General features: G+C 41.3%; 1 protein-coding gene across 1 annotated transcript in view; it reads left to right on the forward strand.

Annotated features, from left to right (window-relative positions):
- gbe1a (glucan (1,4-alpha-), branching enzyme 1a) overlaps positions 1-16541 on the forward strand; it is a 183382-nt gene that overhangs the window by 114720 nt on the left and 52121 nt on the right. The window contains exons 8-10 of the mRNA XM_080436613.1: positions 5422-5537; positions 8638-8771; positions 14250-14348. Of these exons, the coding sequence (XP_080292739.1) occupies positions 5422-5537; positions 8638-8771; positions 14250-14348 (349 nt within the window). The remainder of the gene's footprint in view (positions 1-5421; positions 5538-8637; positions 8772-14249; positions 14349-16541) is intronic.

The following is a 16541-nucleotide window of genomic DNA, read 5'->3' on the forward strand; positions in this document are numbered from 1 at the left end:
TAGGCGCTGTTTGGCGCAGAACGCTGTAAGCGGTTGCATAACCGTGCTCGGCGCGGCCAAGCGGATCCGGTGAGAGGGCTTAATGACACAGGTATTAAATGATTGGTTTTGGGCCTTGCGGTGGGAAAGCACTCAGAGTCAACACAAAAAGTCAGCTCCAAATGCATGTCTGACCATTCACCACTGCTGTACAGCAGAGACAACAATACATTTTCAAATCTACAAATATTCATAGAAGACTAGAGTCATTGTCACCAATATAAACCAAGTGTGAGTGTCTATACTATAGACACTCAATTGCATGTTAAAACATGGTTGATTACAGACTATTCAACTAAATAGATCAGGTTCTCACTAAACAAATGGTTTAGTGTATAATACAGAAGGTTAGTTTTGCACTGTAACCGTTTTTTCAATTAAAAGTAATTTTTTTTTATATAATCTTTGACTGGTATATCTTTCACAATAACAATCCTCATAAACCGCGTGTCGGCCCCCGGCACTGACGTACGCACTGGAAATATGTATTTAATTATTTAAATTATTTTTGACGACGTGTTGTCGCATTCCAAAATATCCTTGAGCGCTAGGACCATGCAGCATTCATTTTTCAGCTTCCCTTCCGCATAGACAAACGCTGTAATGACACAGAGCTACCAGTAGGAGTCACCCCCCAAAAAAATGAAAGAATTTATTTATTTTACACTCTTGCGCTCTGTCTGTCATATTATATGCACAGACATCCAGAATTTGGGTCAGCAAGGTATATGCAGAGGTAGTGTATTATGTGTGTTGAGACTAATCTCTCTCCATCTCATGGATAAGCTATTGTCACACAAACACATGTCTCTTTCCTGCGGCTACACTTGTCATCATTCCAAAAACCCAGGTTTAAGAACAAATAAGAAAATGTATAGTCGCCATGGTCTGCCACCTTTCAGATCTAGCTGTGTAAATCTAATCCTACGTGCCGTCACTGTTAACTTGTATCCGTAGCCTTAAGCTTACTTCAGATCAAAGAGTCGCAATGAGACAAAAGTATTTTAAGCCCGATTCATACTTATTCATAATAGCAGATAATAGCAGATCCACAAGCTAGATGTCCTATTTTCACCGACGTATGACAGAGCATAGATTAAGCATTAGAATGTTGCGGAGAATAATTGCAGCGTGTGAATTTGCCTTTAATGACATGAGTCATTTGTTGTCGTCCTACGACTAAAACTACGTTGATGTCACTGTACTTTTTCGAAGGGATGCTCTACTCCTGTTTCCAGGTCCACTGCAGTGGAAACACAATGTTAACCGCTCGCACATATCTGTCACGGAACAAAGTGGTGGGACGTGGACTCGTTTGGCCTCAAAACGGTCGTGGAAATGACAATAAAGTACATAAAAAAGGGTCTGCCCCGTGGCAACAAAACCATATCGTCTCACTTTTTTACTTAGATTTCTTGTGGGGCTGTGTGAATGTGTGTGAGTGCATGCTCTGGTGCGTATACTGTGTTTGTTTGATGGAGCATGGTGGGGGATTACAATAGTGGATGGGAAGAGCAGTAGTAAAAGAGCTCAGTTCAGTTTAGTTCAGATCAGGTCAGCACAGTTTAGAATCAGAATCAGAATCAGTTTTATTGTCACATCACAGGTTTACAAGGTAAAAAAGTGGGTGAAATTCTTTTTTGTACATCGTTCCCATCGCAACGTTAGTTTCCATAGAAAGAAGAGGGGGGGGAGAAGAAGAGGGTGGGGGGCAGGTGGGAGGGAGAGCAACAGAAGGCCAGACAAGTTATCTACATATTTACAAATTACCTGAGATAATAAAAAAAAAACAAAAAAACAAAACTAAGGTGCCTGAGCATAGCAGCAATGTATTGTATACTGTGCATGTTATACTTATACTGTGCATGATAGACAATGTACGTTAAGGTGCTTAGAGGAAAAGGAGCACAATAAAAAAAAAAGACCCAAAAAAAGTCAGTGCGTTATACAAGGGATTAAGGTGCAAAAGGTCAGTGCGTGTCCACCTAGAGTGGACTGACCCTAGTATAATCCGCAAGTAGCTCCATAGAGGGAGTGCAACAAAAAGTCATTTGTACCTGGTGTAGTCCACAGGTGTGTCCGAGGGGGGGGCTAAAGTCCAAGTCATTGTCCCTGGTATAATCCACAGGTGTGTTCAGGAAGAGCCAGAAAAGTCTGCGCCGCCTGCTGTCAGGCTGCTGAACTCATCCAGGCTTATGCCCCATTCAGCATTCTGACAGCAGCTGGATTGAAACTACACCAAAACCTGGTGGTGGAACTCCAGGTCAGTCCAGTCCAGTTTAGTTTAGCTCAGTTCAGTCTAGTCCAGTTTAGTTTAGCTCAGTTCGGTCCAGTCCAGTCTAGTTTAGTCCAGTTCGGTTTAGTTCAATTGACTTTGATCAGTGGTTCTAAAACTATTTAATTTCAAGGACCCCCAGTTTTATATGCATTAAACCGCATTCCCCCATAACTCTGAGAGTGTAAAGTGAAACCAAATTGGTTCCATTTGGTTCCACTTGTACACTCTCAGAGTTACATTTCGTTCCTAACTTACAAACATTTAACCGGGGACCCCCTGGAACCCCCACAAGGACCCCTAGCGGTCCCCGGACCCCACTTTACGAGCCACCGACTTGGGTGGGTGGGTGTTATTGTCTTTGGATACGACATCATAAGCTCAGTTGAACAACAGCATCAGCGACATCCTGACCTACATAGACAAACAACAATATCACAATTGACTAGCATAAATGAAGCATTGCATTAGTTCAGGCAGAACACGGAAGTCAAGCGTGCATAAACCGAAAGTCTATCAGCGTTTTATTCACTCCGCTACATCTTCATATCATATTCAATCATATTCAAACAAGTCACCAGGGCGTTCTTTATGAACTGACAGCTCACACTCCTTCTCTGCTGATCTTTCATCTTTCATCCATTGTCTCTGCAAACTCTCTGCGCCACTCCAGCCTCCTCCAGCTGTTATATGTACACACAGCATGGCTGAATTGTGTGCTGTGTGCTATGGTTGTATGTATCGTTGCTGTCGGGCAGAAACCTTGTATCTCCATATTTCAATGTATGTTTCTTCGTTTGTAAATGAATGCCATACGTCGTCGTCAGTGTTGGGCAGAATCGAGGTAAACTTACTGTAGTGTGTTATTATTGTAATATAACTTTGTCCAGTAACAAGTAAATTACTATAACGTTTTGAGTAATAACATTACAGTTGCTATTTCCTCAAAGTAACTTGTTGAAATGTTCATGAGCGTGTAGCGTGATTTGCGCGTTATTGTCTCTGCCAGGCCGAAGGCGTGGCCGAGACTATGTTTTCGTCCGTGTGTGTGTGTGTGTGTGTGTGTGTGTGTGTGTGTGTGTGTGTGTGTGTGTGTGTGTGTCAGTCTATCTTTCTGTCTGTCTGTCTGTGAGAAGCTAACCTCCGGCAGCATTGGACCGATCAGTGTGAAACTGTGCAAGCACACTCCCTGGAGGCCAGAGCAGAACCTATACCTATTTTTATATTTCTCCTACAGATTTTGTCCAAACATCACGCAAATCGGTACATAATATTACCTCTATAGTCATGTAATCAAGACTGATCTGGCAGATTTTTCATATTCCATCCTGATTGCCTAAGATTGGCTACCAAAGTTTGCAGGAGTGGCCCGTTTTTGAACAAAATGCCTCAAATCATGATTTTTTTGGGGGGTGGAGTAATTATGCATTGCAGCGATGGGCTACAAGCCTTCTGGCGACACTGCAGTCAGCTGGACTCTAACTCCTCCCCCCAAGGGATAAGGAGTTACAATGTCCTTTACCCCTATTTCAAAGTCCATAAAATGAATGAATATCAATGATGAGACTGTTTGATCTCCGTACCCACAACATTGTGTGTTCTCTCTCTGGCAGATCTGTTCCGTTTTCATGCCACGGTAGCTTTCATACGCCTGATTTATACTTGGATGTACCCTGTGTCGTGCACCGAAGATAGCTGATCTACAACCACTTTAACCTTGACAAAAGTGAAAGTTAAAGTGGTTAAGTCTGTCTGGATTTTATAAATGTGTAATCAATGAAAAGTATTAATAAGAGCTTGTGACTAAATAATAACTACATTGCATGTATTGGATGGCAGGTGTTTTTTTTCCATATCATGAAAATTAAAGGTTTTGGACATACAGTACAAGGTTTCCACCCTACAGCGACAATATATTTTATGTTTACCGTGCTCTCAGCTGAATCCCTTGCATGTGGCAAAGATTCAGGATCATGCCCCTTGCCACCAACTGCATTCAGTGCAATGAATGGTTTTGAAATCTTTGACGTACTTAACTTGCAGACATTGAACTGTTTCCAGTGCTCTCAACCAACCTGTCCTAACCAGCTCTGTGCATCAGCGAACAGGGCAAGTTTCGCTTTTGCTTGAGCAGTCAGTTGCTTGGAGTCTTATTTTTGTGGCGTTTCGTGGACTTGAGGGTATATAGGCAAACAGAAATGGAAAAGAGCTGACACATGGCGCTGTGGGAGACTTGACAGGCATCCATCAAAAACGGTTTCACCTGGACTTACTATATATCTCCAGCAGTGTCTCCACAGTTTGGAGATAGAGTAGTTGAAGCCAGGCAAAATACAGATCGAGGCACAGTAGGTGGGAGAGTTTAACAAACTTATATTCGACCGTATAGGAGCTAATCCAAGCCGCTTCTTTCATCTGTACACTCACCACCGGGCATTGAACTGTGGATACTTAGTTGCTCGTTCTTGACCTGAGTTTGCACGTTCACTGTGTTCACAGGAACTGGCTTATAGTCTGAACTGAAAGTGAATGAGCTGAACCGGTACCCTCAGTACTGAAAGTACACACAAAGTGCCTGGGCTATGAACCTAGCGGGATTGACAACAGTCAAAAGGCTGTTTACCTCATTGTAAAGGAGCTGCTCTGTGAACACAGCCAAGGGCTGTTTATACAGTACCTCAGTGTAAAAGAGCTGCTTTACGGTGAACACTATATTTCAGTGCTTCACAACCTTTTCTGGATCAGGGCCCACTTGATCGTGTATTTCAGAGCATTGTTATTTTTAATGATCAGTCGATTGTGTTCCAGCTTGGATCAATGGAAGTCACGTAGTTTAAGTTCCTATTTATTGGTATCACAATGAAAATGGAAAAGAAAAATCAAGGGTTTAAAGAAAAAATACCATGCCATTTTTGTTCATTACTTTTTTTATGTTCCTAAAATCTTAGTGTTTTGCCATTTACGGGGGCACTTGCAATATCCTCATGGCCCACCAGTGGGCCTCGGCCCACAGCTTGGGAATTGCTGAAATAGAACATTAGTTTCTGAATTGTATTTTCTTACCAGTCTAACATTTATTTTTTACCTTTTTCTTTCTTTTTTGTCAGTTGGGAGGTGCTGCGGTTTTTGCTCTCTAACCTCCGCTGGTGGATGGACGAGTATCGCTTTGACGGCTTCAGGTTTGACGGAGTCACCTCCATGCTGTACCACCATCACGGCATGGGTGAGCATACCATCATCACTCCATTGCATACATACTCATGTCTTGTGTTTCAGTGCTTTTCCATCCAGTGGTGGACAAAGTATTCAACCCCAGTACTTGAGTCAAAGTATAGATACTCCTGGTCAAATATTAGTGAAAGTTGCCCTGTCAAATTGATAATTGAGTTAAAGTACTGGAGTACTTGCTTTAAAAAATATATACTATTATTCAAAAGTACATGCTTTCAAAAATACTTCAATATTCAAAAGTACTAAAAAAGAAGAAACTCCCACACACTGTCTTCAAATGCAAATACAAACTTTAAAAGGAAAACAATGTTTCTGTCTGTTTAGACCTTCCTCAGGTTATCTTTAAAGATATGTGTGTGGGAGTTATTTCTTTTTTAGTGCGTTGGGCCCCCGTTTGGTGTTCTCCTACGCACCTGTCGCCTTTGTAGGTGTGCAAGAGACTTGCTATTTATAGTATTCAAAAGTCCAAATTACAAAGTACATTTTCTTTTTAATATCAATGCATTGCTGTATTAAAATGTAGACCTTTTCAAATAAATTCAAAGATTTTCCAGAAGTTTGCAGGTGGTGGTGCAGTAAAACATTTAGGCTAAAAGGTTAACCCCAAAAAGTCGTGGGGACTTGTTTCCATTGTGATCCATGTATGGTACGGTGTTACTTTTTCCCTTAATAGAAATGTAGTGGACACGGGTCAAAAATACAATATTTGTCTTTGAAATGTAGTAGATTGAAAGTCATTTGTATCCAAAAATACTAAATACTCAACTAAAGTACAGATACTCTAAGTACAGTACTAAGTAAATGTATAGTGTCCACCACTGTTTCTATCACATGATAGCACATGTGCTTGTGTCTAGACATTTGTTTTATGTGTGGCTTGGAGAGTTTTGTCTTTCATGTCGCCAAATAAACTCCATGCTAGCTTAAAGTATCGGCAGTTTATGGTAGTTTATTTTGATCAAACAGATACCTTGGGGGTAGCAGGTCACTGAGTTCACAGAGACTTCACACCTGCAGCGACTAATGAGTACAGATGACAGAGAGACAGCAAGGGAAAAGGGATGTGAGAAAGAGAGGCGTCTTGATGCTAAATAAGGGACCTACAGCAGAGTGGATAGGAGTTATGATACACAAGATGTTCTTATATCCACTGTGTAAACATTTCATTAAAGCCAGTTTTTCTTTTTTGCCTGTATAATCAGTCTTTCTGCTGTCTTTCGTAAGCTACAATTACATATTATAATACATTAGAATTGAGGCATTTAGCAGATTCTCTTATCCTGAGTAACTTACAGCAAAAGCTGGAGTTAAGTTCTTCCATAAGTTATTTTAGATATCCCCAAATATTTTGCCATTGGTGGTGGGATAAGTCAGATCCCGATACTCAAGTTTCTGCCTCCTTTCCTTCTCTGTGCTTCATCCTCCGGCATGGCTGTGTTACGGAGAAATTGGTGACCTGCCGAATTATGTGACCATCTTGTGGACTTCATTATCCGCTGTAAATGAACAAAAGCAGTGATTTACGTTCGGTCATAGGCGTTATGTGAAGTCCACAAGATGGTCACATATTTCTGCAGGTCACCAATTTCAAGAACACTGCCATGCTGGAGGATGGAGGAGGCAAGGAGGCATACATTTCAGTCTTGGGATCTGGCTATAGAGTAAGACAACCACGTTTTTGGTTGTCTTCCTGTATGCTTGGGTTGATTTCCTCTATACCCCAAGGCTTATTTTCCCTACACGAAAAGCAATGTTTTTCCTCACACAGGAAGCTTGGAAATTGCCCAAAGCAGGCACTTTTACCATAACCTGTTGGTAAAATGCTAAATATGCTTTTCATAGCAACCAATAGCAACCAATGGTATTCTCTGTCAAATAGCCTCATTCACAAAATCTATTTATGTACATTTTTATTATAAACATTTCCACAAACATACAGTCGTGGCTGTCTTTCTTTTTCTTATCTGTATTATTGTTCTGTATTATGGGTTAATGCAGAGAATTATACAGTGTAGATTGGGGTCCTAGAGATAAAAAAATTATGAAATGCGGGTCTTTGAAATGAATGAGGTTGAGTATCATTGTACTATCTACTAGACACCTGTGACCTGACAGTGCAGTTTTGCCAATTATTGCACCAATCCTTTATCCAACATCCGACCACTCCACTCCACCTGTGGCTTATAAAGTGATACTGCTTCATGAAATTTTAATTGGAGAAGGTCATGGGAAACTAGTAGGCTGTTTGCATACACAGCAAAATAGGCCTTTTGTTTAGTTTATGCTTTATTAATATCAGCAAGTACCACTACATTCTGTAATCTTTATCAAAAACATTTGTTTGGTCTTGTTGTATAAAAGCGTGCCAAATCAGCAGCATTCTTGATAAAGACTACAGCTAAATGTGATTTTAAGTCAAACCATTTCTGTTTTCATCAATGGTCTTCCCTGGACCATGAAAGTGGTGCTGTGAGGATATTATTCTTCGACTTCTTGTCCTGGATCATGGACTACCTCACTGACAGACCACAATAGATAGAGACGGATCTCTATCTATCAGAGTTCCTTTCAGAGTTGACAGCATTAGTACCAGTATTGTCTTGCCATGCCTTTATTTAAAAAAAATCTGTTCCTGTGACTAGTTTTGAAAAGTTCATCCACACATAACAATACAACTTTTATTTCTGAGCTTGAAAGCTCAGTAATAAAAGTTGTATTGTCATTCGCCACGGCTCATTTACACAAGACCGTCTGCTTGCCTTCTAAGGTGTTAACAGGTCGTTTAACTACAGTATGTAAATCAACATAAACAGGCATTTGCATCCAATTTAGGGACAATTGACATTCAGCATCTGGTGCACCTTGGGCAGAAAATTGAGGGATTCCGCAACAAAATGAAGAAGAATTTAATACATGTTTTGTCTTGCCTTGCTTTTTTTCATCTTTTTGTTCCACTCACCATCTCTTTCCATTTTTTGTGTGAAGATATAAAACATAGAGTACAATTCCTTCTGTGATATTGTGTATTTCATATGTATAGCTACAGCTGTAAGGGATCAACTATCTGCCTCTGTCCCTCTCACTATGCCCAGGTATGACATTTTGTGGAGGTTACAGCGATTACTTTGGGCCTGAGTCGAACGTGGACGAGGAATCCATTGTCTATTTGATGATAGCCAACCATACACTCCACACCCTCTTCCCCGACTGCATCACCATCGCTGAGGTGACAGCACACACACACACACACACACACACACACACACACACACACACACACACACACACACACACACACACACACACACACACACACACACACACACACACACACACACACACACACACACACACACCGCTTGTTACTACTTCATCTCACCCTACTTCCCCTCTGTATCAATCCCTGCTTCAAATCTTGTTTCCCCTTTGACATTATCAGTGATGCAGCGCTCTCCCTCACCAATATTTGAAAGGTTTAGACTATAGTGGTTAAGATGTTTAGGTCGATAGATCCCATTGTTATGTGATGGGAGTACCTTTTCTTTTGTCTTTTTCTTTTCATTAAACTTTTTTTTAGCCCTTAGCGACGATGCTCTGAGAGTTTCAGGCTGTCGGTTGGTCTGTTCACCTCTTTTTCCCAAATAATATTTCTGGAAAGCCACTGGCAGGATTGCGATGAAATTTCCCATACGGCTTCATGATCCACAGACGATGGCCCCTACTAATCTTTGTGACCCAATGGTCTTTCCTTTACTCCACCATTCCACGTGTAACAAATCTCTACCCAGTGATTTTAAACCTTTCATTGAATTTTGCTGGAGGAAAACTTTCAATGAAGGAAACTTTTGGCCCAAAAATGAGCACCCTACAAAAGTGAAACTTGTTTAATGCCCATTGTTGCCAGTGAACAGGACTTTCTCATCTCCAAACTGGCCTAATGGGCTCCACTCCAATGACCTCTTCCGAGTTCCAATGAAAATAGAAAAGTTTGCACACTGTAGCTCCCTTTGATGAGCTGAGCAACATTTCGAGCACACTGCTCTTCTTCAGACTAGACTTCCCAGTTCCAAGCATGGGTTCAAGTTGGAAAAAATCCGATGCAGCTCAATGCTACACCTCAGTATATTCCAGCCTCTGGCCTCTCTGCTTGGTTCTTCTGAAGCGCTGGATAATACGGAAACCTAGCCACACGGATAATGCAACCACTCTGTCTAGATCTTCTGTGGTGATGTTGTGTGAATGCCTCTTTCTCGTCACCCGGCCTGGGGAGCTGATCTACCCATGGATGTGACCATCATACTGTAGTTCCATGCAGTGCAGATGTGCAGGACATCATCTATCTGCGTATCTCCACCAGGCCGAAGGCAAGGGAGAAGATAATATTTTTACCCCTGTGTCTCTCTTGTCTGTCTGTGTGTATGAGGCTAATCTGGTAAACCACTGGACCGATCGGCATCGGATTTCTTACACATACTAGTTCCAGTAGGCCAAGGAAGTAAATTCCCTGAATATTTCTCACATTATTGTAAATATTTTGTGTGTGAATATTGTTCAGCCTTGCCAAAATATGCAGTTCCGCACTAACGTTATCAATATGAAGTCATCAATATCACATCAGTGATACTCTGGGGAAGATCTGTGCTCCACTGAGCACATCTTTCTAATCTAGTTCCTACTGTATTATCACAGTTGACTGAGCGCGGTGGTGCATGTTGGATTGATTGACGTCGGCCGCACATGAGTCCTTACGGAAGGACTTCAGGAGCTCATCACTCTGTTAAGGAGCACCGGGAGATGGGTAATTGTGTCTGGCCCTTAACCATCCATTGGCCGTGGCACCTAACTGCTTCAGCAGGCTTTACCAGTTGCATTAGTGGCTACAGGTTTACTGTATTATATATGTGGATTATGTAGTTTTTTGACTTTTTCTGGAAGAGACGGGACCTGTACACACATGATGCGATTCATCTTAACAGGCAAGGAGCATCTGTGCGATTAACTAATTTAGTGTGGTTCTTCAGTTTTGGATGAAAAAAGTAAAATGAGTTGGTTATCAACCAAAAGATGGTTGGTTGATAACCCAAGCCCTGAGAGATTCAAGTTTCACTGCGTAAATACTAAGGAAACGATTGCGATCTGAGCTAAGACCAGCTTTCGGCTGGTCTAAATGCAAAACGCAAATTTCATGTAGCTCTGGGAATAAGATAGCAGTGTGCTCTGTTGCGTCAAACCACAACCCGTTTTAGGACCAACACACCCAGCAGTGCTAAATAGGCGCATGATCTTTTGATATTAAGACAACGGGGGCGCAAATGGTATAAAGGACACCTGCGCGATTCGGAGAATAGGATTAACACGTGCGCTTCCGCTAGTGCCGTATGGGCCCTTAGTTTTGTTTTGATTAGATTTTCCTGTAAGCCTATACTTATTCAGGCACTTCCTATAAAATGTTATATTATAACTTTCTAATCTTATTCTCTGTTTCTCTCTCACTTTCTCTCTCACTTTCTCTCTCACTTTCTCTATCTCTGTCTGTCTGTCTGTCTGCCAGTGCCTGCCTGTCTGTCTGTCTGTCTGTCTGTCTGTCTGTCTGTCTGTCTGTCTGCCCATCCTAGCTTCTCTGTGTTTCTCCAGCTCTCCCCCTCTCTCTCATACCTGTCACATTGTCTCGCTATTTCTGTCACTCTTTGTCTTACCCTTCTTACTTGTCTTTGTCTAGCTCTTTGTCTGCCATGTTCCATCTCTCTCTCTCTCTCTCTCTCTCTCTCTCTCTCTCTCTCTCTCTCTCTCTCTCTCTGTGTCTCTGAGCTCATATTAGTTAGTGAGGATAGGAGAGGTGTGAATCAAACGCAGGTAATAATAGATCATTGAAGAGAAGACATGTCCCCAAAGACTTCTCATCGTTTTGCTGTCTCTGCCCCCAAAGCTGCTTACAAGAGCTCGAGAGAGGCTTTAATACAATGTCAACAATCATTTTGTAATAGTGGAAATCGCCTTTTTTCTTTTTAAGAACTGTACTGTGACTCCCTCTCTGGGTGACTCGTTCTCTCTCACTCTCTACCTTTTTGGTCCCTTGATCTTTCTCTCCCACACGGCTCCGTCCCAAACCCCTGATCAAAACGCTACATTTGATCTGATTTGATTTGAAGTGCCCTCGAGCAAGTAAACAGTGCAACCACATTACGACTGGGATTGTGCTATTTTCTGTTTTTATTTCATAATGGTTACTTGTTAACACTCAGAGTTTTGCTCTCACATGATTATTTCAGAACACGTTTTTATCACCACGGCGGGCACTCAAAAATAACCCCAAATAACAACAATTCTTATTTCATGGGTTTTTAAACACACAATGTGCTTGGATAGCCTTTTCAATCCGTGTTTCAGCAACAGACCTGAATGCTAAGTAAATACAGTCTGCTGTACCATACATTTTCAAAACATTTAAAAAGGCATCTTATGTATTCAAATGTCCTGTTATACTGTATGTGTGTCTTATTGCTTTTAATGTTTTGTGTAAAACACTTAGAATTACATTGTTGGTGGAATTCGCTATACAAATAAAATGTGCTTTGCCTAAAGAGATTGGGTTTATAAAGAGTGGAGATATATTGTACCGTCAGTATTCACCATGCATCATGATATGTCATTTAGCTATCCTGCAGGGACATTCATATCAAAGTGAAACACACAGGCATAATAACACTATACACAATAAAAGGATTTATGTGATTTTGGAGATGTCTATTTAACCCATTCAATCCGGGAACGTATCTCTGTCATTTTTAGATTTCTTTGGCTATTTAAAAAAATAGCAGATATACAAGCTCATAGCGCGGCTATAAGCTTGTAGATCTGCATTTTTTTGTTTTTTATCGCTGGCAATTTGTGCAAATCTTTCAGCGAACATTTGTTACTCAAATCTTTGACATTTGTTACTCAAATCTTTTACTTCTGGGGTTCCCTGGAAAAAAAATGTTTTACAAATGTTTGCTTTAAAAAATATATATACTCAAAGATTTGCAAAGATTTTCACGATGTTTAAAAAAATAGCAGATCTACAAGTTTGTGCCGCGCTATGAGCTTGTATATCTATAGCTATTTTTTTAGTAGCCAAAGAAATCTTAAAATGACACAGATGTGTTCCCAGTGTTAAGTGCACCTCCACCAACTACAGGGATGAAAAAAAGCACAAAACACAGAGTGAGCTCTTTTGCTCTATCCACAGGCTGACCTGCTCCAAACAGGTGGGGGCGGCAGACGCCGCAAATCACGGTCCTTGTTGACACTGAATTAAGTCTGTGCTGCTGATTTGTGTCTCCTTTCAACCACAAGAACCAAGCGAACCGTGCCGTGCAACATATTTCACAGTTCTGGATTAGTTTCCATATTATGCTATGAGCCTATGACTCGGTTTCAGATAAGGTTCTCAGAACCTACTTTAGTGTGGGCCCTGCTCAGGAGGCGGTACTAACCTGAAGGAATACTTGAAAATCTTTCTGAATCTTTTCTCTTTTTGTAGATCTGTTATTGCAAAAAAAAATAACAGATCTACAAGCTCACAATGCATCATGTTGTGAGCTTGTAGATCGGCTATTGCCCCCCTTTTTTATGGCGTACTTATAGAATGTAAGAAAAAGAAAAAGAAAAGCAATCTTCCCAGAACTTCACAGGTTCTGGAAAGTTTCAGGTCTGGAAGGATCTGGGTACCTTCCGTAGTGGAAAAGAGACATTACAAGTGACAAAAATGCTACTGGGACAGTCCTCCCACACTGGTGCACGCCACGCCACGGCGAAGCACCCAAATACCACATGCATGTACTGTAGGCAAGGAAGAAATCACCACTCTGCCTCAGAAGATAACATAATAGAGGAAACCCTTCCAAGCACTTCTTAATCCAGCGGCAGCTATGAACAAACAAAGGACTTAAGCACCTAGACCGCTGAATTTACGCTTGGTCTAAAACAGAGCGAGAGAGAGAGAGAGTACGAGTGAAGCTCTAAAGTTAATTAAATAATATAGATTTATGAACCAACAGGGCGGGAAAAAGGCAATTAAACATTTTACTGAATGAGCGAATTCCAGAGTCTCAAGTAAGAGTCATATACAGTATATATATGTGTGTGTGTGTGTGTGTGTGTGTGTGTGTGTGTGTGTGTGTGTGTGTGTGTGTGTGTGTGTGTGTGTGTGTGTGTGTGTGTGTGTGTGTGTGTGTGTGTGTGTGTGTGTGTGTGTGTGTGTGTGTGTGTGTGGTATACTATGTTTTTAAAAGCACGTACACTAATCCTGAGTGTTAACTCTGAGAGTTTCAACATTATTTTGCAGTGTCACCCCCCCCCCTCCACCCCCCAGGCCTCCAGCAGAAAGAGGATAATCTCATCTCAGTAACACTCACAACATTGTGTCATGTTTTTCATCCCGCTTCTAACATCTCATCTTTTACCTCCTTTGATCCCTTTTACCTTTGTATCAAAATCCTCACAAACCAAATCCTTGCTTTTATGCCATCACAACATCACACTCTCACTCTCTCTCTCTCTCTCTCTCTCTCTCTCTCTCTCTCTCTCTCTCTCTCTCTCTCTCTCTCTCTCTCTCTCTCTCTCTCTCTCTCTCTCTCTCTCTCTCTCTCTCTCTCTCTCTCTCTCTCTCTCTCTTTGTCTCTCTCTCTCTGTCTCTCTCTCTCTCTCTCTTTCACATCTTAAGGATGTTTCTGGTATGCCAGGACTGTGTCGGGCCATCATAAAAGGAGGAATGGGGTTTGACTACCGTCTGGCCATGGCTGTGCCTGACAAATGGATCCAGGTGAGTGTGTGTGTGTGTGTGTGTGTGTGTGTGTGTGTTAGGGCTGCCACGATCATGACATTTTATGTGACGATTAATTGTCCAACAAATAATTGCGATTAACGATTTAATTGTGCTTTTGTCGTTGAACACTGGAACATATGAATAAATGACATATGAATGGCTTTTAGTCTTTGAAGTTACAGATATGGGCAGATATGATAAATAACCTAAATATACAAAGAAATGACATGACAGTGCGTGTGAGCGTACATGTGTGCGTGCGACGTGTAAATGTTCATGGGTGTACTGCATATTTTGTGTGTGAAAGTGTATTAAAGTGGCCTTGTGGGTTGACGTTTGGTTGACGGTGGGCGTCACAAACGTAACCTCGCCATATATGGAGGCTATATTCTGTTACTGTGTATAAACCATAGACTGTATAAAAGAGATGGACAAAGCCAGACCGCTGGTTTCTACAGACCGAAAATGAAGCCGATTGTTCAGGAATTTGAAATCCGCCATCTCTAATATAAGCCCAAAAGCACGTCGGGAACAGGAACCGGAAAACAATCCCCAAAGAATGCTATTGGTTTGGTAGCTTGTCAATCAAGAGCGGGGGCGGGGAATGAATGCTATTGGTTGTGTAGCTTGTCAATCAAATCATCCCGCCCCTCTTAGAGAATAGCCTATTTTATCGTCAATTTTAGAATAAATGGGACCATAATTTAGCAAAACGCATATCATGATGATTGAAAGGAGACTTTAAACTAGCGACTGGAAGCATATAGCATTTATGACAATTTTTATTAAGGTAAGAAAATCTAGTCTAAAGTTTGTCAAAAACCCATTCGCTTGCGTTAAAATAAATTCTTTCTGACACCTGCAGGGGTAAAACAGCGAAACTACAGGCCATTCATATGAACTGTCTCTTCCGTATTGGAGTCAATGTAAAAATCTCAAGCCTGCCCCTTGGTATAAACCTTGCTGGTGTCACTGATGATGTCATGCTCTAACACCGCTTAGATACTGATACCACAAGCTCACGGATCGTCCCGAGGGAGTGTGCGACCGGCGTGAAGTCAGTCGGATTGGCGGATGTACAGAACCACCGATCCGACATATATGCCCATATAGAGGCAGTGGTGGAAAAAGTACTCAGATATTTTACTTAAGTAAAAGTATCAATATTGCAATATAGAAATATTCTGTTACAAGTGAAAGTCTGGAATTCAAAATGTACTTGAGTAAAAGTACAAAAGTATTGGTATCAAAATGTACTTAAAGTACCAAAAGTAAAAGTACTAAAATGTTTGAAAATAGCCGATCTAGCGTTGTGAGCTTGTAGATCGTCTATTTTCAAATAGCCTAGGTATAAAATAGGGCTAAAGTGATTAATGTATGTTTTATAACGTAATAATTTATATCTGCAAAGTAACTAGTAACTAAAGTTTTCAAATCATTGTAGTGGAGTAAAAGTACAATATTTGCCTCTGAGATGTAGTGGAGTAGAAGTAAAAGTATTAGAAATTGGAAATACTCAAGTAAAGTACAAATACCTCAACATTGTACTTAAGTACAGTACTTGAGTAAATGTACTTAGTTACTTTCCACCACTGTAGGCATATATGGAGTTCTGATTTACCAGAACCACCGATCCGACCGATATGCCCATATATGGGCATATATGACAGGTACTCTGACAATGGCTACAATTGCATAATTGTTCCCGACTTGCGTGGTGCCCGAGTATAGGTCTAGTCTAGCGTATACATTTGCAGTATTTACACACATTCAGTATGGATCGACTCCAGTTAAGTAGAACACTTGTGTTGTGTGTATGCATCTCTGCCTTGCTTTTCTCCTGTCTCACCACTGGCCCCCCTGTCCTCCAGAGGAGCAATTAGGTTGGCGATCCATTGACACAGCTTCTAACCTCCCTCTCCTGAGGAGGAACTTGACGTTAAATAAAAGACGTCGCCTTTTCAAATCACTGAATAAAACGGAAGGCTCGTGAGATTTGCCACGGGGGGGTCGGGGGGAGGGGCAGGAAAAAAGAGAAGTGATGGGACAGCTGTTACAAGCGGTTACCTATGGTATGTGTGCAGCCTCTGGTCATTAGAGCTGAATGTTGGAACATATGGCTGTGCAGTTGGTGGGGTTGAAGATGTTTTTTTTTTAGCTGAGGGACACAGTGTTATTGAGACAGGTACA

Source organism: Gymnoscopelus braueri (assembly GCF_963280865.1).
Source record: "Gymnoscopelus braueri genome assembly, chromosome: 8".
NCBI lineage: Eukaryota > Metazoa > Chordata > Actinopteri > Myctophiformes > Myctophidae > Gymnoscopelus > Gymnoscopelus braueri.